The sequence below is a fragment of the Aquarana catesbeiana genome, linkage group LG06 (genome assembly GCF_042186555.1).
Source record: "Aquarana catesbeiana isolate 2022-GZ linkage group LG06, ASM4218655v1, whole genome shotgun sequence".
In the NCBI taxonomy this organism is placed as follows: Eukaryota; Metazoa; Chordata; class Amphibia; order Anura; family Ranidae; genus Aquarana; species Aquarana catesbeiana.
Window position 1 is genome coordinate 132,161,116 of NC_133329.1, and position 25,491 is coordinate 132,186,606.

The window sequence follows — 25,491 nt, forward strand, 5'->3', positions numbered from 1 at the left end:
TGGCGCTTTACCGATAACACGGCCAGATGGCAGTGTGAAATAGCTCTTGAGATAATTCAGCTTCACTCCATGCCCATATTAATAAAGCCTAGAGAATGTACATCTTTCTATTTGCAATGAATTGCAATACATCTGTTGTGGCCATATTTTGATCTTTATGAAAACAGCCTATACTGTCTAGGTTGTTTTCATCAAGATCAAAATACGGCCACAACAGATGTATTGCAATAAATTGCAATATAGGAAGATGTACATTCTCTAGGCTATATTTATATGGGCATCATGGACTGGTATGCCTGAGAGACCGAGTAACTTCCATACAAAGTGAAGAAGATATTATAACACACAACACAAATATTTTTTTCCAGCAATAGCTCAGCTGTCCAACTTTCCAAGCAATACATATATATATATTCTCCTCCTAACTGGCACAGTGGCATTGCAGTGCTGTTACCTGTGGTTCTTCAGTGATGCGATAGCACTGGCAGCATATTCTCTCTCGGCCACTGCATGCACCTGTGGGAGGAGCCGGCGCCACGCCGGCCGGATCGGCATAGCGATGTTACACAGGCAGGCTGAGGCAGCCAATCACGTTCTGGAACAGCCGAGATGTCGAGCAGAGGCCCGAGCAGCAGTCAGAGCCAATCCGATGATCAGGCCGGGGGTGAGGGAGGGAGGGACGGATGTCTGTATCAATCTGTGATAAGTCGGAACAGACTGAGAGCAGCTCCAGGCAGCAGACGTAGAAAAAAAGTCCATGGCTGCCGCGGAGGCGGCTGCGGCGGCCATTGCGTTACACAGAGCAACTGTCTTCACTCTTCAACACCTTCTTATAGAGGTCGACCGATATGGGTTTTTCTCTGGCCGATGCCGATATTTAGAAATTGAGGCGGCCGATGGCCGATAAATGATGACGATTTTTGCGGCTGATATTTTAGGCCGATTTTTTTTTGGCAGGTGGCACTGGCAGGCACTGACAGGTGGCACTGGTTGGCGCTGGCAGATGGCACTGACTCGCACTGGCAGGTGGCACTGACAGGTGACACTGGCAAGTGGCACTGGTTGGCACTGGCAGGTGGCACTGATTGGCAGGTGGCACTGACAGGTGGCACTGGCAAGTGGCACTGGTTGGCACTGATTGGCAGGTGGCACTAATTGGCACTGGCAGGTGGCACTAATTGGCACTGGCAGGTGGCACTGGATGGCACTAATTGGCACTGGCAGGCACTGATTGGCACTGGCAGGTGGCACTGATTGGCACTGGCAGGTGGCACTGGATGGCACTGGCAGATGGCACTGGCAGGTGGCACTGGATGGCACTGGCAGGTGGCACTGGCAGATGGCACTTGCAGGTGGCACTGGCAAATGGCACTGATTGGCACTGGCAGGTGGCACTGTTTGGCAGGTGGCACTGTCAGGCACTGGTTGGCATTGGCAGATGGCACTGGCAGGTGGCACTGGATGGCACTGGCAGATGGCACTGGCAGGTGGCACTGGCAGATGGCACTTGCTTGGCACTGGCACGTGGCACTGGTTGGCAGGTGGCACTGCCAGGTGGCACTTGCAGGCACTGGTTGGCATTGGCAGATCCCACTGGCAGGTGGCACTGGATGGCACTGGCAGATGGCACTGGCAGGTGGCACTGGTTGGCAGGTGGCACTGGCAGGCACTGGTTGGCATTGGCAGATGGCACTTGCAGGTGGCACTGGATGGCAATGGCAGGTTTCACAGCCGATAGTGTAACTGTGTGAAACTGTATGGAGAGAAGGGAGCTGACAAATTCAGCATGATGGAGGTGGGTGGGACCTGGAGTGGGCGGGACCTGGGGTGGGCGGGACCCAGCAGCTATCCAGCCAATGATTGGGCTGTTTAAAAAAGGGGCGGGGTCACATACACGTAGTGGCTCGCCCAGATCCCATCCCATTGGCTGGTGTTGGATAGCTGGGTCCCGCCCACCCCTGGTCCCACCCACCCCCAACATGCAACCTCAATTTTGACAGCTCTTCTCTCTCTCCATACAGTTTCACACACTGTGGCGCTGCTCTGCCAATAGCGGGTGGAGAAGGGAGGAGGAACCCCACCTTCCTCCACCCTCCTCTGATATATCGGTCGACCTCTACCTTCTTACGATTTAAAGGGGGGCAATTGCCCCCCCTTGCCCTATGCTGCAGACGCCCATGCCAAAAGCTATTCAGAGCACAGGCTGACCTGGTTGGATGCACAATAGATGAATTGTTTAGATATACCCACACTTAACATTGTTTTGGTAAATTTTGTAATGTGCATGGCCCACCTTATAAGGATCTCATCCTTTAGAGAACTGCTCTTTTTGGGGTGCGCATTAAATGGTTGATTCATCCTATGTCTTCTCATACTTCTTGAAAGTGAAATGATATGCAGTAGTATATTCTTCTGATCCCTTACACAAGGCCAATAATAAAGGGGTTACTCTATCATAACTGTACTAAACCAAATTTGTTCATTCTACATTATGAAGCATCTATTAAGACAGCATAACACGATCATTTGACTTCAAAATGGTATTCGCATATGAGCAGAACTGGAATTTGTAGTAGTGATATTTCACCACTGGAACTGCTCAGCTAACAACCATGAAAAACTAAAACTAATTTTTGACGACCGCCGCACATACATATACATCAGCAGAATGGCACAGGCTGGCAAATGGGCGTACCTGTACGTCCCTTTGAATCTGCCACCTATTGGCCGCGGCAGGAGCGTGCCTGCGGGTCCCCCAAACTCGGTGTTCGCCGAGCATGATAGGGATATACTGCTCCCTGTCATCGGGAGCAGTGATCTCTGTCATGTTGTAGTGAGCCCATCCCCCCCACAGTTAGAATCACTCCCTAGGACACACTTAACCCCTTGATTGCCCCCTAGTGTTTAACCCCTTCCCTGCCAGTGTCATTTATACAGTAATCAGTGACTATTTGTAGCTCTGATCGCTGTATAAATGACAATGGTCCCAAAATAGTGTCAAAAGTGTCCGATGTGTCCGCCATAATGTTGCAGTCCCGATAAAAATTGCAGATCGCCGCCATTACTATAATATTAATAATAAAAATGCCATAAATCTATCCTCTATTTTGTAGAAGCTATAACTTTTGCGCAAACCAATCAATATATACTTATTGTGATTTTTTTTTACCAAAAATATGTAGAAGAATACATATCGGCCTAAACTGTGGAAGACGTTTGTTTTTTTATATATTTTTTGGGGATATTATAGCAAAAAGTAAAAAAAAACTATTGCTTTTTTTTCAAAATTGTCGCTCTTTTTTTGTTTATAGCGCAAAAACTAAAAATCGCAGAGGTGATCAAATACCACCAAAAGAAAGCTCTATTTGTGGGGAAAAAAGGACGTCAATTATGTTTGGGTACAATGTCACACGACCGCACAATTGTCAGCTAAAGCAACGCAGTACAGAATTGCAAAAAATGCTCTGGTCCGGAAGGGGGTAAATCCTTCCGGGGCTGAAGTGGTTACGTGGCAATTACCTTTAACTGTACAGATCTACACTCTTAGAAATTGTTCTTTAGTTTGAATCTGTTCATTTAATGTGTGATTTTACTGACAAATGAAGAGTTTTCTGATCTCACCTTTGGGATGCAGTAACCTCGGAAATACACATCATTTGGAGTTGTGTGTGACAAATTCAAAGGAATGATGTTAGCAAACCTCTGAACCTCATGTATTACTGCTTCAGTATAAGGCATATTCCGGCGATCATCAGCTCTGGGCATCTGGCCTTGTTTAATTTGTGTCCGGATTTCCTCTTGTATCTTTTCTAGAAAATAAAAGTAAATAAATTACATCAGCATGTCCATAATATGTGAACATAATTATAATAAATTGCAGCTTACCAGTCCTTAGATATAGTGACTGAATTTTTTTTTTTACTTTAACCACTTGCCGACCAGCCGCCGTCATTATACTGCATCAGGTCGGCACGATTTCACGAACCATCGTAGCTGTACATTGGCTCCTTTAAGCGGGATAGCAGGCGCACGTGCGTGCATCGCAGGCACGAGAGGCAGAACAGGGATGTGTGTGTGTGTAAGTACACAAATCCCTGTTCTGTGAAGAGAGGAGAGGCAGATTGCGAGTTCCTAATAGTTAGGAACCACAATCTGTCATCTTCTATAGTCAGTCCCCTCCCCCCACAGTTAGAACACACAGTCAGGGAACACAGTTAACCCCTTGATCGCCCCCTAGTGTTAACCCCTTCCCTGCCAGTGACATTTACACAGTAATCAATGCATTTTTATAGCATTGATCGCTGTATGAATGTCAATCTTTTCAAAATAGTGTCAAAAGTGTCCGATGTGTCCGCCATAAAGTCGCAGTCCCGATAAAAATCGCAGATCGCTGCCATTACTATAATAATAATAATGCCATAAATCTATCCCCTATTTTGTAGATGCTATAACTTTTGTGCAAACCAATCAATATACGCTAATTGTCATTTTTATTACCAAAAATATGTAGAAGAATACATATCGGCCTAAACTGAGGAAAAAATTGGCTTTTTTTTTTTTTTTAAATGGGGATTTTTATTATAGCAAAAAGTACCAAATATTGTGGTTTTTTTTTTTTTATAATTGTCGCTATTTTTTTTGTTTATAGCACAAAAAATAAAAAACGCAGAGATGATCAAATACCACCAAAAGAAAGCTCTATTTGTTGGAAAAAAAGGACGTCAATTTTGTTTGGGTACGCACAATTGTCAGTTAAAGCGACGCAGTGCCGAATCACAAAAAATGGCCTGGTCATTGAGCAGTCGGGGCTGAAGTGGTTAACCTGGTGATTCTACCAGTAACATACTTCCTGTCCTTGGGTGACAACACTTACTGACCCTTCTGTGTTTAGACAACATAAGACAGGACTAAGTTCACAGTTATGCATGACATGCACAGACGCGCTGTTCTTCTGCAGACATATGAGTGTGCCATTAATTCTTATTGGCACCCCCATGCATCAGCAACCATTGTGCATTTTTGCATGCAAATCACATGGTGCTTCGGTGCGGCACAATTTTACAAAAGGGTCAGGGACTTCTTTCTCCATGTTTTATTGAAATGAATGGGCTAGCCTACACACCATATGTGAGAACATACGTAAACTGCACCCATGCATCAATATATGTGAACCAAGGCTAAGGACCCCCACCCCTCTCTCTTTCTTCATAACATAGAAAGCGAAGAACAATGTAATTGATTCAATTGATTGTAACTGAAACAGTCAGCACACAAAAACTGATAATATGAGCACACAGTGAATTTATCTAATCTGTGAAATAAAACATCTAGTAAAAAGAAAAACTTTTCAATCTGTGAAAAATAACTAAAATAATGGGGCTACTGAGGGGCTGTTTTTTGGCACAAGAAACAGTCTAGGAAAGTTGAAAGGAGCTTCCAAGAACTAAAGTCTATTGCACCATGACAAAGCACAAAAAAGAACCTTAAAGTGACTCTGTCAGCACTTTTATACAAGTGACATACCATCTAGAAAAAGAGTTACTATACTTACCTTTTTTTGGTGACCCATGTTATAAAATTCTGCCACTTCAGTGCTTCCCAGCCACTGTATGTATTTCACATTCACGAGTGCATGGAATACCTGCTCTCAAGCTGCACAATGTAGTTGTACATCACTACAGGATGAATGAGCAGGTGGGAGGAAGAACAATATACAGCAGGGGAAACAGGTATTTGACCCATTATTTGAATACTTGCAGCAGCTAAGGATTAGTAAAGCATCTATGCTAAGTTCACGGGATGGGCTGCTGGCAAGGTAAGTATATTGCCACTTCATTTAGCAGGCATGCTTTTGGATACCAATGACCCTGTACTTACTAGGTCACTTTAAATGTTTGCCTTCCCCATTCATTCCAATATAATTTGCCAAAATCTCAAAATTTTGAAAAATCTCCTTTTTTGGCCAAAATTTGGGTGATAGGAAAACTCAAAAAATGAATTACGCTCATGCCTAGTGATTATGTTCTTTAGATTTGGTCATTTGCGTTCAAACTTCAGAAACAAAGATAGTTCTGCTTATAAAAAACACTGGGGATGCATGACATTGAGAGTTTCAGCAAAATGTTATTTTTGTAAAATGTATTGAAAACAATGGGGAAAGCTAAATTAAGGTGGTTTTTGGTGGTTTCCAAGGGTACAACTGTCTTTAATTGTCTCATGGAGGTTATGGAAGTCCTCATTAAGCATTTTACAGTGCTCAAATAATGATCAAATACACAAAAAAGACAACACACAATTGAATTAACTAAACTCCCAAAATGCACCTACAGTAGGGATGAGCCGAACACCTTCCGGTTCGGTTCGCATCCAGAACATGCAAACAGGCAAAAAATTTGTTCGAACACGCGAACACCGTTAAAGTCTATGGGACACGAACATGAATAATCAAAAGTGCTAATTTTAAAGGCTTATATGCAAGTTATTATCATAAAAAGTGTTTGGGGACCCGGGTCCTGCCCCAGGGGACATGTATCAATGCAAAAAGAAGTTTTAAAAACGGACGTTTTTTCGGGAGCAGTGATTTTATTAATGCTTAAAGTGAAACAATAAAAGTGTAATATTCCTTTAAATTTCGTACCTGGGGGGTGTCTATAGTATGCCTGTAAAGGGGCGCATGTTTCCTGTGTTTCCAGTCTGACAGCAAAATGAAATTTCTAAAGGAAAAAAAGTCATGTAAAACTACTATTGCTAGCGCCGGCTATAATGAATTGTCGGTCCGGCAATACACATAAAAGTTCATTGATAAAAACCCTGAACCAAAATTAAAAAAAAAAATGCATGGGGGTCCCCCTCAATTCCATACCAGGCCCTTCAGGTCTGGTATGGATTTTAAGGGGACCCCCACGCCAAATTTTTCTTAAAAAAACAGAAATCCATACCAGACCCTTATCCGAGCACGCAACCTGGCAGGCTGCAGGAAAAGAGGGGGGGGAGAGAGCGCCCCCCCTCTTGAACCGTACCAGGCCACATGCCCTCAACAGTGGGAGGGTGCTTTGGGGTAGCCCCCAAAGCACCTTGTCCCCATGTTGATGGGGAGAAGGGCCTTGCCTGGTGGTTGTGGGGGTCTGCGGGCGGGGGGCTTATCGGAATCTGGAAGCCCCCTTTAACAAGGGGACCCCCAGATCCCAGCCCCCCTGTGTGAATTGGTAATGGGGTACAAATGTACCCCTATCATTTCACAAAAAAGTGTCAAAAAGGTTAAAAAACACAAGAGATGGTTTTTGACAAGTCCTTTAATTTCTTCTTCTTCCATCTTCTTTCTTCTGGTCTTCCTTCGGTGTTCTTCTTCTTCCTCCTCCATCTTCTTCTTCACCATCTTCTTCTTCCACCGCTCTTCTCGTCCCGCATCTTCCTCCGGCTTCTTCTCCGCTCCGTCCGCACGATACGCCTCAGTGGGAGTCTTCTGCCGCGTGACGCTTCGGTTCTTCTGACACTTTTTACATAATGGAGGGTGGGGCCACCCGGTGACCCTGCCCTCCTCTGACGCACAGGGACTTCCCTGTTGCTTTCCCCCTGTTGTCAGAGGGGGGCGGGGTCACCCGGTTACGTAAACTAAATTTTATTTCAAAATGGCAACATTTATTTAGCAGAAATCATTTTAATGGATAATAGCCTTTTTCAAATCTGCTAAATAGTTCACAAATAATAGGGTTCAATCACATACTGTGTGCCATCTATAGATTGTCATGCCTGAGCAGGACCCCCCCAATGTTGAGAAACATTATGCTCCATTTGAACCTGCAGCATTGGTCTCGCAATCAGCTTCTAACCTCAGTTTGTTCCATTAAGCTTTGGCAAAAAAACCTGGAAGCTGTGACATCAGAGGGGGGAAAGGGTCAACTGTTTACATCACCGCGTGGCCCCACCCTTGCCTATATAACAGCTGTCACAACCAAGAGACAGCAGTCAGCGAGATGCCTCCCATCGAGGCAGAGCTTTTTTTTTTTTTTCTATTTTTCAGGTCCGTCGGCGCTGTGATTGAAGATTAATGGACATCGCAGGACACTTTTTTTTTAATAAAGGAATTGTCAAAAACTGTCTACTGTCGTTTTTACTTTTTTTTTTACACTTTTTTTGGTCAATGGGTAGGGGTATAATGTACCCCATACCCATTCACATAGGGGGGCTGAAATCTGGGGGCCCCCTTGTTAAAGGGGGCTTCCAGATTCCGATAAGCCCCCACCTGCAGACCCCCACAACCACCAGGCAAGGGTTGTGGGGATGAGGCCCTTGTCCCCATCAACTTCGGGACAAGGTGCTTTGGGGGGGACACCAAAGCACCCTCCCCATGTTGAGGGCATGTGGCCCATTACGGTTCGTCCCCCCTATCCTGGCCTGCCTGCTCAGATAAGGGTCTGGTATGGATTTTGGGGGGGACACCACGCCATTTTTTCTTAGATTTTGGCGTGGGCTTTCCCTTAAAATCCATACCAGACCTGAAGGGCCTGGTATGGACTGGGGGGGACCGCATGCCGTTTTTTTCAATGGTTTTTCATCTATATTACCGAGAGCCGACAAAACATTACAGCCGTGAGCAAGTTTTCCTTTGGAAATAAATTTTGTCGCGGGACTGTAATAAACATTGGAAAGATGCGCTACTTTACATGCAGATCAAGGGGACCCCCAGGCACGACAACTGTTTTTAAAACTTTTTTGCATTGATACATGTCCCCTGGGGCAGTACCCGGGTCCCCATACACTTTTTATGGCAATAACTTGCATATAAGCCTTGAAAATGAGCACTTTTGATTTTTCGTGTTCATGTCCCATAGTCTTTAATGGTGTTCGCATGTTCGCACACATTTTTTGCCTGTTCGCGTGTTCTAGTGCGAATTGAAACGGGGGGTGTTCGGCTCCTCTCTACTTGCGGATGACACTGGCTCACTTGAGGTGCAGGATCTAAGCACCAAACAAAGTTAACCAAAGTGACAGGTGGTGGAGATGGGTTTTCCTGCGTGTTAGCAGCTGGTCATGGTCCTCACGATCACCACACCAGGAGTGGGGGTCCAGTAGCAGATACAGCAGTTAGAGATCAACCAGAAGTGTAGTCAGTAAACAAGCCAAAGGTTGGTAACAAGTTGTAGTGGAAATAAAGACAGCTGCAGGTATGCAAAGAAGCAAGATATCGGCTGGGACAGGTGTCACGTACAGGAAAAGTAAGAACACGTTGTTTTTCCATTTAAGGGGCCCCAGGATGGTAATATTGCCTTCTGCCATGATGAGTCACAAGCTCGCATGCTATCAAGTGGTTCAGGAAATTAGGTGAAATTTCCCCAAGGTGTCAGACAGGGATATTTACTTTTTCCAAACTATCAAAACCTAAAAATAAAAGTTTGGCTAAAGACCCACATGCTAAATAAAGGTGGAGCAGAATGGTCAAGCAGACGTTTCCCCAAAATGGCATTATTTGTAAACACAAACAATTACTTTGTATTTCTGGATACTTCATCATCAATAATATGCCCCAGCGCAGTGTTGTAGATGTTGTCCCTGTCCCTGCTCCAAAGAGATCTAGAACTGAGTACACCAAATTTTCATCATCAAAATGCGTTTCAGCTTTGGTTGACTCCTAAAAACACAAATATCAAATGATTCAGAAACTAATTCTTTTATCATCATCTTACTTTTTTATAAATATTTTCATATTCTCTTCTATGGAGGAGCCTTGTCCCATTAGTAAAAGAGAAAAATGCAAAGGGCCTCCAGCATAATAAACAGCACATTTGTTTGGTAATGCTCTCTTAATTTATGGAACTTACTAGTTGTACATTTAACAGATGAAAAGAAAAAAATTCCTGACATTCACCAGCATCTGTACTTTAGTGGGGAAGGGTGCTTAATAGACCTTTCACTCTATTTATTAAAGGGTGAGTGTAACCCCTGCACATTTCTAGGTCACATTTTAAATAAAATTTCACCAGCCTATAATTAAAGCATAGCTAAATTTGAAAAAAATAGTGCAGGGGGCGTGTCAGGAGCATGGTGGAGTGAGCTGCACATGAATGAAGTTTGTGTGCTGTCGGCCTAATTTTCATCATACCTGGCATGAAAACACCTTATAGCAATGCCTCAAGACACATGCCCAAGCAGAAGCAATCCTGGGAACATAGGAGAGAGGCCTCCAAACCAGACCTCCACCACTATTTTGCCTTTCAAGCCTCTGACTTGCCGGCCGTATCTCTTTCCAACATAGTGCCTTACAGTCCTTTCCAACCAGAAAACGCATGCTCACTGGACTCTCCATCGCCTGCGCTGATGTTAGATGAGGAGGAATTGTTTAAGCCTGACACAGCTGGCAGTTCTGTACCAGCCAATCCTCTCAACCTTCCTGCGGAGCTCTGAAAACCCCTGAAACACCTACCAACCAAAGGGGACTTTGATGCTTTTGCTGAGCGAGTGGAACATTATTTCAGAGAACACATTGCTTCTCTCCAACAGACGACCTCTCACCTAGACGAGAGACTGGAACTGGTGGAATACACTGTAATGCCCCGTACACACGGTCGGACTTTGTTCGGACATTCCGACAACAAAATCCTAGGATTTTTTCCGACGGATGTTGGCTCAAACTTGTCTTGCATACACACGGTCACACAAAGTTGTCGGAAAATCCAATCGTTCTGAACACGGTGACGTAAAACACGTACGTCGGGACTATAAACGGGGCAGTGGCCAATAGCTTTCATCTCTTTATTTATTCTGAGCATGCATAGCACTTTGTCCGTCGGATTTGTGTACACACGATCGGAATTTCCGACAACGGATTTTGTTGTCGGAAAATTTTATAGCCTGCTCTCAAACTTTGTGTGTCGGAAAATCCGATGCAAAATGTGAGATGGAGCCCACACACGGTCGGAATTTCCGACAACAAGGTCCTATCACACATTTTCCGTCGGAAAATCCGACCGTGTGTACGGGGCATAACAGATAATACAAACCTATACTGGTCTTGTATATGAAATGCAATGGGGTCCCTGTCACTTCTATTGCAAAGACAGCCTTTCTTGCTCCTTACTATCTGTATTGCAGTCTTAGCTGCTTTGTTTTTTACTGAAACATTAAACGAATGCAACTCAATCTGCTGCCGTATAATTATTCATCCATTTACAGATACCTTTTTCATTGTATGTATAATGCCTACCTACAAAAGCTACTTCTCCTTTTCAAAAAAACTACTTGGGAGCTTTATGCTTCAATTTGAGGTATGAGATCCTCATAGACATACTTTTCTGGCTTATTTGAAACACTTTATTTGTTTTTCTTATATATTTCTTAAATCTTCTCCTTTTATGTCAGTGCTAGGTGGTCGCAGTGTACATCTGGCTGGCTTGCTCTGGCCGAGGAACAGAATTTCCTCTTTCTTCCTCCCCACCTACCTATGTCCATACTGGCTTGGGGAGTGGCAGTTGGTCTATGAGTACAGTGGCAAATGTGTGGTTTGACATGTTTTTATATGATTGCTTTTCATTTCCACTTGTTTAACACTACTTTGTAAGTATAATATACTGTATATATCTTGCATTTCTCTGATGATGCCATCTTATATGTATGCTACTATGATGTAATTCTTACCATATCAAATATGGGGAGTTTTGGGACTTTAAATGAAGTACATGGTATATGTGCCTCCATACCGGGTTCAAGTTTACAAAAGAGGGGGGATTTGGGACTTTGAATGAGGCTGTTGACTAGTTGGGATTGAGTGGTAAGTAGAAAAGTTTTATTGCATAAGTGTATTACAATAATACATTGCATGTATAAAATAGTAACATATACATGCGCACATGGCATAACCAACATCAGTTCATATATATATATATATATATATATATATATATATATATATACACACACACACATAATGTCAACTTCGTAACACGTAGCAATAAAATATTGTAGTCGAAAAGGTATAAAATCATGTATGTACACATGTAAACTAGGCAGCACATAACAACTTGTTATAAAATGGGTATAAAATCCTAGATAGACTCCTATTGAGGCATATAACTACATCCTGAATGTCCGACGCATTTTGTGTGAAAACACTTCCTCAGGGGAGGATGCTATGGGGTATCTGAAAAAACAGAGTATAATAAAGTCAAATGTTTGACTAAGCACAACCAGAAAGAACAAGATTGTCAGTCCTGGGTATTTACATGATACACAAATTGTAGTGTATGTGGGGCCTGGGGCAAAAGGGTTGTCCATTCTGGGAGCTGAGGTAGTCTAGAGCCCCGCACCAAAGAGGGCGCATGCGCATCATCCCCAGAACACAGGTTGCCAATCTCCATAGTGTATCCAAATGATGGACACAAGTCATGACTAATAAATGGAATTTGTAGTGGATAAATAAATCCATTAAGATTGCGTAACAGAAGTGAAAGTGAGATGAGACTGAGTGCCCAAAAGAAAACGTGAAAAAAGTAAAAAAAGTGTGCAAATGTGATGGTGATGTTGAATAACACATCATGAGGGGAAGTGGAAGTCATATAGGAGATATACAATAAACACCATTAGAAAGTACAAATCACCATAGACATTAAAGACAATCAGGGAAAGAGTGAAGAACTAGGAAGGTGCAGGGCGCCACAAGTGGGTGGGTTCAGGGTGCAATGCTCTGCGCCCCGAGGCCAACCTTTTTCAGGCCAATTAGAGCCTCAGGCTCTAATCATGTGGCTTGAAAAAAAAAAAAACTCATACAAACGTATGAGTCCGTCCCCCTGGAGGACCCCTTTCAAATGGAACAGACTCTGTCAAGCATATCCGCCAGCTCAAATTAAAAAAAAAAAAAACGAAAACATAGTAAGACCCAGTGGCGACTGGTGTTAAACTTTTTTTTGGGGACGGCAAACAAACCCCCCGGGGTCCCCCCGCACTCAGCCTCTCCACGGTGACAGTCCCCCTCCCCCTCCACACTCCCTCAACTCCAGACCTCAACCCGATCTGTCCTGATTGGCCAGGAGGAGAAGCTGAAAGACAATAGCCAATATTAATTCGCTATTGACACAAATGGGTGGGTTCAGGGTGCAATGCTCTGCGCCCCAAGCCCAACCTTTTTCAAGCCAATAAGAACCTCAGGCTCTAATCATGTGGCTTGAAAAAAAACTCATACAAACATATGAGACCGGCGCCCCTAATGGACCTGCCACTCCTGGTAAGACCCCTTTCACATGGAGCGGACTTTGTCAAGCAGATCCGCCTGCTCAGCAGGGGATCTGTCTGCTGATCCCCGCTGAGCAGGTGGATGACAGGTCTGTGTCCGCTCTGCTGATGCAGAGAGGACGCGAACACAGCCCAGATGCCCCGGATGGAAATGGACCGCCTGTCCAGTTTCATTGGATCCGATCTGCTGGATGGACGGGGAATGGAATCCCCATCCGTCTGTTTTTAACGGACTGGACTGGATTGAATGCAGGCGGGACATGGGTGCACATGTCCATTTACATCAGTCTCTCCATAGAGAACAATGGCTGGTCCGATTGGGCACGCCTGAAAAACGGACAGGCAGGCCCGATCGTTCTGCTTATGTGAAAGGGGCCTAAGGCCTTGTTCACATAGGGCATACACAGCGTACCTTTACAGGGATGCACAGGTGTTCCGTGCATCTCTGTGCAGGCAGTTCCATTGATGTAATTTGGGATGCAACAACTGCACAAACAGAGCCATTGCTCCCAATTTTATATCCTTGTTGGTCCGCATGCATGTCCCTGAGCTTACACTGTCTGCTTTTGAGGTCATGTACCCACACCCACACGGATGTCAGATTGGGAACAGCAGCTATGCCTGTGCAGCCATTGCATCCCAATTGACATAAATGGGGCTGCCTGTATAGGGGGATACACGGAAAACCTGTGCATTCATGTACAGGTAAACATGGCCCTCCATTGCTGTATGCTTTAGTATGCCACATGTGAATGATGCTTTAGTAGCAATTTAGCAGGAATTTTGTAAGTTATGTTGTGTTTATGTGCTCTATTAATGATTTTAGTGTATTTTTAGCAAAAATATTGTTTTGATAAACATTTGCGCAAATATTGCGCTGCCTTAAAAATCAGTAGCACCTTCTTTTTATTCTACTGGTCCTATGCTTTCAGAAAATATATGGTTTGGGGGTCTTTCACAAATTCTGAATACTGTAAGAGAAAAATGAAAACCTTCAGATTTTTAGAGAAATTTGTATATTTACATTTTTGTGTACGTTTAATTTTAAGCATTTTGCAAAAAGGCACAATCTAAAAACTACAAATATCTGTTATGTATTAACTCCATACAGGTTAAGCTTTTATATTTAGTTGGAATTTAGCAGGAATTTTGTAAAATTATCTGTGTTTTTATCTCCTAATAATGGTTTTAGTGTATCTTTAGCAAAAATATTGTTTTGATAAACGTTTGTGCAAATGCTGCAGGGCCTAAAAAATTAGTAGCACCTTCTTTTTTTTCCAGAGGTCATATGCTTTTATAAAATATATGGTTTGGGGGGTCTTTTACAAACGCTGAAAGCTGTAAGTGAAATATGAAAACCTCCTGCTTTTTAGAGAGATTTTTGGGTACATTTGATTCTCACCATTTTGCAAAAAGGCACAATTTACAATTTACAAATATTTGTTATTTATTAACTCCATACAGGTTAAGCTTTTATATTTAGTATGGATTTAGCAGGAGTTTTGTAAAATTTGCTGTGCTTTTATCTGCTACAAATACCATGGGGGTCTAAAAAATCGGTAGCACCTTCTTTTTATTCTAGAGGTCATATGCTTTCAGAAAATATATGATATTTGGGGTCTTCCACAAATTCTGAAAGCTGTAAAGGAAAAATGAAAACCTTCAGATTTTTAGAGAGATTTGGATATTTACACTTTTGTGTCTGTTCAGTTTTCACCATTTCGCAAAAAGGTGCAATTTAAAAGTTACAAATATTTGTTATTTATAAACTCAATATAGGTTAAGCTTTTGTATTTAGTAGGAATTTTGTAAAATGTGCTGTATATTTATCTGCTAATCATGAACTTAGTGGATTTTTAGCAAAAATATTGTTTTGATAAACATTTCCGCAAATATCGTGGGACCTTAGAAATCAGTAGCACCTTCTTTTTTATCTACTGGTCATGTGCTTTCAGAAAATATATGGTTTGGGGGGTCTTTTACAAACTTTGAAAGCTATAAGTGAAAAATAAAAACGAAAAGGAAAAATTGCAAAAATGGTCTGCCCACTTGAGTGTACAAAATGGAGCACAGGGCCTGGCAGCGAAAAGGTTAAAGTCCCACCCTTGGGGGAATTATAATTCTTGGTAAAGACTGCAATATAGGGATGTGGCCAACATAACAAGAAAACCTCTAAACCATATTAAAATCTTGGATACGCTAGTTCTGGTGACCCTGGTGACAACCAAAAATTCCCTCACTTTGAAGGGATTTCCTCTTACGTCCTGTTTTGGCACATGAAGTGAAATTTGTGACATGAAGTGAAATCTCCCAAATGGAACACATATTGCAAAAACTGACAGGGTTTATAATCCTCCCTTACTCTATCCAAAATGAAAAAAAAATCTACCTTTACAGGTGATAAAATACATCTACAAGTGATAAAATACAGAGGGTGGGGTTATGTGCGCTCATGAGCATACACGAAAATATTTGGAGAGGGAGAATATGAATCTGCACTTTAAGAGAGAGACTGTCATGAAAGAGATGCCAGGTAAGAATGAGAGGGACTGACAGACTGTCAAAGAGTTCTTTCTAGAGCGAGAGTTTGCCACGTTAAAAATGAACACCACTATTAAGCCTCATTTACATTGTAAAAATTCCAGCCATGGCAGGAATCCTGGATGTACAGGTGGATGCACACAGGGCTGCTGGACCAAGCTATGATATGCCGAACATGGTATCAGCTGTATGCTGATGCTTGGATGTAATCACAGAGCCAGTGGTTACCTGTGGCTGGGGACAGATGATCACCCCTAAACGCAATCTTGCAGATGTGTGAATGAAGCCCCAGATCTGTCAGAAACAGACTACTATGTAAGAGACTTTACATTAGACTTCGCATTAGACTATGCCCTACAGAAACTGGAAGAACATTTGGAATGATTTACTTGCCTTGTCACTGAGTGCCAATAAATTCTCATAAATGTGAAGGAAACTACAAAATCACACAAGGTTTGTTTAAAAAATCCAGCATATTATATTAGAAAAACATATACCTGTTCTTGTTTTAAAAGGTATGCATCTATATATCCAGAAATGGCATTTGTATCAAGCATTTGTCTCTGATGTTTGATGCGCTTTAAAACAAACTCTTTGACCTCATCAAAATTCTGCATGAGCTGTTTGTGGGCTCCAAGAAAGGATGAGATTCGAGGAAAAAAGTTAAACAGCTGTGGAAACAAACCAGTAATTCTTATAACATTGGTCTATGTACATAATAATGTTGAATCACACCTAGCACCATATGTGGCATCCAGGCCTTGCCCCCCTGACTTTCAAACACTCTTTTTAAAAAAAAAACTGCAAAAGAAGGCAATGTATACTTACAGGAATCTTTGCTCTCTTGTAGAGCAAAGTCATCCAAATTACTCTCATGTTCACAGGTACAGTATGTCAGATGTCTGTGTTTCCTGCTATGCCTTTGGTTCTATCCATGAGCCCTTATGTCATTACCGGTCAATTGTTGCCTGGGGGCTTCACCAGTTATACATTTATGGTAGCAGGGCAAAAAGAAAGCCACTGGTAAACACAGTTTGTCAGAAGTCACATAGGAGATAAACACTGCAGATTATTCTAAACCCACCAACCCCACCAAGAAGCATGGTGGTGGTGGTAGCATTGTGCTTTGGGAAGGTTTGCATAGGTAGATGGTTAAAAAAAAAAAAAAAAAAAAAAATGTAAAATACTGGAAATCCTGAGGGAGAATCGGATGCAGCCTGCAGGAAACCTAAGCCTAGTCCTGGGATCCAGTGTCTTCCAGCGAGATGATGATCCCGAGTATAAAGCTAAAACTAGATTGAAACCTCTAATGAGCAGGACCTTCTGATTCCTCCTGTATTGAATTGTATTGTAACTGTACTGTCTGCCCTCATGTTTTAAAGTGCTACGCAAACTGTTGGCGCTATATAAATGCTGTATAATAATAATAACGACACAAGAATTGCAAAAACACCACTGTCCACACCCTGATATAGTATACAAATTGTGGATGAACATGAAAAGGCTTGTTTACTTACAATCCACATACAAGTGGACAAGACTTGAGAAAAGGGGATTGGAGAAACACATGCAGTGTCCAGATTTGCAAAGCATATATAGACCTAATGACACAGATTCAAGGCTATAATTGCTACCAAACATGCATCTACTACATTCTAATGAATGGTGTGTATATTTGTGCAGTCAATTTTTTTTTTTTTTGTAATTTAAAACGTACCTAAACCCAAGAACAGTTCAATATGTTGCAGATTCCAGCTTTCCTTTATTTTCACCAGATGAAGTAACATACTTCCTGTCCTAGGGTGAAAATGCTCATTCAGCATATCGTATCTATTAAGGTTACCACAATGGATGAGCGCTAGTTATCAATATATGTCCCTATACATTCAACGCCACGTGAAAACAAACCGCAAACAAAAAACGCGTAGAGGGGGTTATGTAGCTGCTGACATCACTTCCGGTGGCGAGGGTGGAACACACACCGCTATGCCATATTGGGACAGTGGCGGTTAGAATTTTTTGGATAGATTACACTGCTGGAATATGCTGGGTGCCGGCTCTGGCACTGGAGCATGTGAGTGGATGTTTTTACCTTTCTTAAAGCTTCACTCATTCTAATAAACTGGTTCCACAATGATCCTGTGTTTGGTTTTCCAACACTGAGTTGCAAAGACAGGGAAGGGGACTATAAGGGAGGTGGGTATCCAGATATCCTGATCCGGCAAACAACACAAGCACATACTGTATAGACCCACTTAAACCCTGGATCCAAAAGTCTGGTGAGTCTCAGTGTATAAGGGGGACGGAGTGTAATCACTGATGAGAACCATTTGGAGAGCACTTTTGTCTCCATGAATTGTATGGAGCATGTTTAACAGGCTTCAAGCACAATGTTAAGGGCACATTGATTGAATTATTTTCTCATGGCAATTTATATTTTTTGAACATGAGAATTAGTATAACTTAATTTGGTATCATAACACGTTTCTTGTTTGCGGTTTATGTTTGTGTGAAGTTGGATGTTTAGGGGCATATATCGATATCTAGTGCTCAGCCATAGGTGGTAACCTTGAAGTTTAACATCTAAGTGCATTTAGCACACAATTGTGGGAAGAGCTGCAAGGGTTGTGAATGTGAATATAATATTGTATCTATGGAAAGGCACCCCCCCCCCACACACACACACACACGCACACACTCACTCATTGTCTCCATAGCATTGTGGGGGTGCTAGGAGCAATATAACTGATGAGTGCAGCACAGCACAGGGGTGCCTCTATCCAGCCACCCCTCTATGACCAATGGATAGATTCATACATTGCATGAATCTATCCATGGCCGCCGCTGCCACCCTCTATTCAGGCGCCCGGCCCCTTTCCGGGCATCTGAATTACAGCAGCGGGGGATATTTTTGAAGCACCTGATTAGAGCCATAGGCTCTAATAGGTGACCTGCGAGTGCCATGCTTGGCACTCGCAGCTCACCAGGTGTGTTAGAAAAGCGAATTAATATTCGCTTTCCTAACACTGAACCGTCTCTCCGCCAATCAGGTGTTCAGGTCTGTTACCCATCACCTGATTGGCTGAAACCACAGGCACTGTGATTGGCATCCAATCGCCTATAGGAGAGGATGGGAGAAGACATGGAGGACACTGCTCGTCGCCGTCACCCTCTGCCCCACCGAGACAGGGTAAGTGCCGGGCAGGCGGCAAGCAGGCGGGGGGGTCACAGTGACAGCATTCGATGGGCACAGTGGCTGCATTTGAGGGCACAGTGGGAGCGTTTGATGGGCACAGTGGCAGAGTTTGATTGGCACAGTGGCAGCGTTTGATGGGCACAGTGGCAGCATTTGATGGGCACAGTGAGGCTGCAATTAATGGGTTTTTTTTTAGAAATTTTTAGTTTGTTTGCGTCCCCCCAAAAATTTTGAGCACCAGCCGCCACTGCTTTCACTGGTTTTTCTAACAGACCAAAATGAAGCAAATCAATAATTTTGCACAGATATACTGTCATTGTGACATGAACAGACACTATTTCTCTTTATTATTAGAAAACAACCTAAATCCACTATGATTCAGTGTTCTATAATTGTAAAACATGAAAACTTCCAAAGGGACAAATACTTTTTATGGACTTTGTTTATGTTAACATTTGTAATAATAGGTCTAAGCTAATGACCATAAAATATTAAAATGCGATGCTTACCACCATCTTAGGTGAACCAGCCAGTTTTTCATTTACACCCATTAATCGAATAAGTTTTTTAAACCTCGTGTCTTTGTATTCAAACCTTTCCCCAAAAATGATAGAGCAGATAACATTAGACACCGCGCAGTTCATTATGATGTCTGTGTCAAATGGCTTCTCTGGAACATGTTAAAGAAATGGAAAAGAAAACCCTGCATTAATTTAATCTTAAAGAGTCTCCAGGAAACAATGTTGTGTCTTGGATTGGTTAGGTTCATAGTATGTTGGTTTCCAGAGGGCTGCATTTGTACGGGCAAACCTACAGAAAACACAGGGAAAAGGTCGTTGCATCTCTTCCAAAATTCCAGCCACAGGGGATATGCATAGTGCTATGTGGTTCCCAGTGGAGCATCCGTGTCTGCTCCACTTATGCAGAGTGGACACGGCCAGCTCTGCTGTATGGGCAGTCGGATGTAAATGGACCGACTGCCTTCTGATCTAATCCGGCCAGGCAGAGGAAAATTGATCCCCTTCTGTTCGTTTTTGCACGCTTGAATTGGATCGGCGGTAGCCATTTGTAAACAGACACAAGTCCAGTTACAACGGACTGCCCATAGGAGGAGAATGAAGGGTTTGATTGGGTCCGCCTGAAAAACAGACAAGTGGACCCGATCAGATCTCTCGTGTGCGAGGGGCCTAAAGCAATAACTCAGATTCTTCCCTTCAATTTAAACCTGTATAGAAACTTCTGAACTTATTGGTTGATATAAGCAACCCAGATAGGTATTTTTTTAGGCACCTTGATAATACGTGATTTATTAAAGCCACACTCATAAGTGGCTGAAAACTGAAAAAACTGTGCAAGAGCAACACCCAGTAAAAGAGCAAGCTTTATGCTCATCTCTTCAGTTTTCTTAAAAAAAGAGACAAGGGTTTTAAAAAAACAAACATTTATACTCACCTAGGTGGACGCAGCATGGATTCGGTTCTGCATCTGTCCCCCACCGGCTCTGTAGTGAGAACTGAGCGATCAAAAAAGGCTGATCACTCAGCTCTCCCCTCCACTCTGAGCAGAGAGCCGTGACTGTCAATCAGTGGCTCTCTGCTCTCTCCTCTAGCACACTATGTGAAACTTACCTTAAAAATAAACTGTTCCAGCACCATGACGTCCGCGCTGCAGCCGCTTCCATTTTCACCTGTCTTGCTTCCAGGTTTGCGGGCTCCTGCTCTTTAATTGGACGGAGCAGCGATGACGATCACAAGAGCCACTGTTCGCAGCACAGGGCTCAGAAGGAACGGCACCGGTGGTCATTCCTTCAGAGTGCATGCACTGGTGATGTCACTGGCTGCATGTAATGTAAATATCTCCTAAACGGTACATGTTTAGGAGATATTTACACTACCTATAGGTAAGCCTTTCTATAGGCCTACCTATAGGTAAATGTCAGCAGAGGAAGTTTACTTCCTTTTTAAGACAACCAGTTACAATCCGATAAATGGCAGCTGGTAGACAGGGAACTCAAACACACTCTACAGCAGCCCGGAGTGTGTTTATTGTGGTAGAGTGTTTATTGTGGTAGTGCGGGTGCTGGTCTTTCATGTGGAACTAATTCTCTACAGCCATCTGATTACTTCCACAACCTGCTGAACTTAGACCCCTTTCACACTGGGGCGCTTTGCAGGCGCTACAGTGCTAAAAATAGTGCCTGCAAAGCGCCCTGAAAGAGCCGCTGCTGTCAGGAGCGGACCGACAACTCATGGGGCCCCCGGGCAATAGGAGATTATGGGCCCTGCGGGCAATAGGAGAAGATTAGGGGACCCCAGGCAATAGGAGATTATGGGGCCCCCAGGCAATAGGAGATTATGGGCCCCCCAGGCAATAGATTATAGAGCCACACAGTATACACACACACACACATACAGTATACACACACAGACACACAATATACACACACAGTATACACACACAGAATACACATACACACACTGAAAAGGTACTGGAGAGGCGGAGTAGCTATAATCTTGGGATTTTTAAAAAAACACAGATTTTTACATACTGTACCTGGTTTTATTGAGGCTGGCAACCCTGATGGGGCCCCTTAGTGGCATGGAGCCCTCGGGCAGTGCCCGAGTGCCCGAATGGTCAGTCTGCCCCTGGCTGCTGTGTCTCCAATGTGAAAGCCCCAAGGGTTTTCACACTGGAGCGGTGTGCTGGCAGGACGGTAAAAAAAGTCCTGCTGGCAGCATCTTTGGAACGGTGAAGGTGCGGTGTATACACTGCTCCTGCCCATTGAAATCAATGGGGCAGCGCGGCTATACTGCCGGCATAGCGCTTTGCGGTGGTTTTAACCCTTTCTCGGCCACTAGCAGGGGGGTAAAACCGCCAACGCTAGCGGCCGAATACCACCGCTAAAACGACAGTAAATCCGCTCTAAAAATAGCGCCGTTTTACTGCCAGCGCCAGCACCGCCCCACTGTGAAAGGGGCCTTACTGCACAATCTGTGCTTCATTAACTTCAGTGGAGGGCAGGTGAGACATCAGGGGTCTAATAAAACTCTGGTATCTCAGTAAAGATAACCTGTCACAGCAAAATGCCACCACAAAGAGTGTTATTAGCCCCCAAGGTGACAGCAATAAAGTTAATTGTTAAAATCTTTAAAATCCCACATTCCCAAGTACACACGCATGCGTACAAACACGACCACTGCTCTACTCATTTAGCATATTGCTGCAAATGAGGGAGTGAGAGCAATTAATATAGGACCACTATTTATGGTTAGCTATAAAACTGATAAACCTGTAAAAGTTTGTAAAGCAATGTCTATTGACAATTTTGGGTACCAAAGTTTGTCGCTATTTTGCCGGTTTGTAGATATATAAAATATGTTGTATTTTTGTGCAAAAAAATTAAATTTATTCTAAATTTGCATTTGATAAACATGTGCACTCAATATCATGTGACATACAAAACTGAAACTACGAGCATTTTATTCTTCACAGTGTTTGCTTTCAGGAAATATACACTGTTAGTGTGGTTTACCTATTCTCCAGGCCCTAAAATATCAATTTTAATATGTGCACAAAAATGGAAACAATAGTCCCTATGGATACGTGGCTAAAAAAATAACAATCTATTTAGTATTGTGGAAATGGCTCCTGTGGAAATGTATTCCAAATTTTCACAGCTTACTTTTAAGAAACCTTTTCATATGCAGAGGTTAAACTTCTCTTCCTCCAAGTTTACTATATGGACCATTTGTGCATTTAGACAAGGCGATCATACCCCTCCTTAACCAATTCTGGACTACCCACTGTATACATACTGTACGTAGGGCCGTTTTTAAGGCAGGGCAAAAGGGGCAGCTGCCCTGGGCCCTGTCATTGTTGTGGGGCCCAAAGCAGCTGCCTCATACTTGGCAACTATCCTGGTTTAAACTCCCTTGTTCCTTGAAGTTTTAGTCCTGTGCTGTGTCCCAATATCTCAGTGTGAAGTGCTGCTACTAATGATGCCCAGCTCTGCCCTTTTGTTGTGTACGGATGACTCACCTGCAGACCCTGTGTTTATATGTAAATAACCAGCATTAATATGTAAATAGTGGCAGCATTCATATGTATATCATGCCCCCCCCCCCAGGTCAAATCCACCATCACTTCTGCTGAATACTGCCCACTGGGGAGGTAAAGGGGCATGCTTGAAAGTCCTGCCTACAACTGTGGTCATTAAGCTTAACATCTGCCTGTTCTGCAAAGGCAAGCAAATTGGTGGGGGGGAAAGTAGTGTGGGATGTGCAGAGGTAGGCAGAGAAGGAATTACAGTTTGGGGTGCACAGGTGAGCAAGGAGGGGTTGTATGGAAGTAAGGAAGGTGGGTCCAAAGATTAGCAGAGGAGGCAGGTAGAGTTAAAGGGGTGGAGGGTTGGAGTGGAGAGGATGGGGGAGGTTTGGGGTGCAGAGGTTAGCAGGGGTTTTAGGATGCAAAGGTGTACTGACAGGGTGGATAAAGATGTATGTCACGTGAAGGGCAGCCCATGCATTTCAATGGGCTGCTCTATGCCCTAGAAATGCGGAAGAAAGTCCCTAACCCTTTTTCAAAATTACACAGTGCCAAGGCACATGTCAGCAGATGTGTGAGGGTGTCATTAACAATTAATGGCATTGCTGTGTATCTGCTAAAGGGCAGCATGTTTCTGCGGTGTTAGAAAAGTGATTTTGCAAGCGTTCCTGACACACACAAGTGTGAACGCAGGCTAAATGTCTCAGTTACATTGGTGGTCAGTGTAAATCTCTTCATTACATTGGTGCTTGGTGTAGAATCCTTTCATTCACACTAGTGGCCAGTGTGAATGTTCCCCTTACATTGGTGGTCAATGTAAGTCCCTTCTTACATTGGTGGTTACTGTGAATGCTTCTATTACATTAGTGGTCAGTGTAAACCAATATTATATTGGTGGCCAGTGTTGAAACTCCTCTTTATATTGGTAGTCGGTAAAAAAATCAGCATTGCCATTGATCACACCCTCCCCTCCCCCCAGCACTGCCACTGATTTCAGGAGTTTTAGGATCCCTAGGAGTTTTTTGTCTATTGATGGGTCCGCTTACCTCCCCAGTTCATGGTGTGCAGGCAGTGAGGAGATTATGTGCTGTAACCTCTAGCAACCAATCAGTGAGCAGTATTACTGTACAGTAATCTCTAGCAACCAATTAACAAGCAGAAATCATGTGCTGCAACCTCTAGCAACTAATCAGTGAGCCGCAATGTGTGCTGTAACCTCTAGCAACCAGTCAGTAAGTGATAATGATATGCTGTAACCTCTGGCAACCAATCGCAATCGCTGCCTGATCTGATACAGTAAACTGATTTTGAGTCTAGCTGCTATTTATTGTATGTCTTAGAGCAGGTGGAGAGTGAAACTGCATGGGGGCGGGGGGGCTGGCAGGGGCCCCAAGAAAATTTTTGCCCAGGGCCCAAATCAATATTAAAGATGGCCCTGACTGTACGTCATTACTTCAACGTTAAATACCGTTATTATGGCAGCAGATAGCTGCCATAACCCATACCTCCCAACTTTTTGAGATGGGAATGAGGGACACCTATCAGCAAAAGTATGCAGGCATAGGACACACCCCTGGCCACGCCCCCTTAAAAGGGAATTGTACAAAAAAAAAAAGATTTGTTAAACCAACAAGTGTTTTTTTTTTACCACTATCATTCCTTTATATTGGCTTTTGGAATTTACAAATGCAGAAATTTAGAAATTAGATCTAAGGTTTAGTGCTGGAAAACACTTTTTGATAGATAAAAAGTGCATTCTATATACATCTATATAGATCAGACCAAAATGAGGGACAAATAAGGAGGAATGAGGGACAGAGGAACATTGCTCCAAATCAGGGACAGTCCCTCAAAATCAGGGACAGTTGGGAGCTATGCATAACCCCTGTCTCTTTTTAAACAGCGGGCGGTCCACTTTCACATAAAAGTAGTCTCAGTGGCGATTCACTGCTCCCCTGCCCCCCTCCCCCCAGTCATCTCCGCGATTCGATTGTTGTGATGGATGGGCAGGAAGTCGAGTGAGGGCAAGATGGCCCCCACTCGACTCTATGCCCTTGGAGGACCGGAGCAAAGTCAAATGTCACTTCCACCCTCCGGCCTTATTTTTATTGCTTTTAAAGTGGTTGTATACTTATTTTTTAAACTTTTACCTACAAGTTAATAAGGCTTACCTGTAGGTAAAAAAAATATCTCCTAAACCTCTACGGTTTAGGAGATATTCCCCTCGCAATGAGCTGCTGACTGAAGCGGCGCATGCGCACAGGGGATTCTCGTCTGAAAGCCCGGCAAACTCCGGACCTTGCCTGAAAGAAGTCTCCCGCACGCTGTGAGTGGCCGGAGCCGCGATACCCGGAAGACACGCCGAGGGGAAATGTCAGCTCCCTCGGCCGGCGCCTCGTTCTAAGGCAAGTAGCTCATAATGAGCTAGTATGCAGTGTATACTAGCTCATTATGCCTTTTCCCTTACAGGTGTAGGGGGAAAAAAAAAA

The 25,491-nt window shown here is 43.4% G+C and overlaps 1 protein-coding gene across 4 annotated transcripts in view; it reads right to left on the reverse strand.

The window, feature by feature from the left end:
• Nucleotides 1-25,491, reverse strand: part of LOC141148933 (cytochrome P450 2K1-like) — an 83,805-nt gene that overhangs the window by 26,629 nt on the left and 31,685 nt on the right. For 3 of the 4 annotated variants that reach the window (XM_073636825.1, XM_073636824.1, XM_073636826.1), the window contains exons 4-7: nucleotides 19,468-19,628; nucleotides 16,260-16,433; nucleotides 9,487-9,628; nucleotides 3,622-3,809 (exon numbers count right to left, since the gene is read on the reverse strand). In XM_073636825.1, coding sequence (XP_073492926.1) covers nucleotides 3,622-3,809; nucleotides 9,487-9,628; nucleotides 16,260-16,433; nucleotides 19,468-19,628 — 665 coding nt within the window. The remainder of the gene's footprint in view (nucleotides 1-3,621; nucleotides 3,810-9,486; nucleotides 9,629-16,259; nucleotides 16,434-19,467; nucleotides 19,629-25,491) is intronic. The other variant, XM_073636827.1, reaches the window with a different exon arrangement.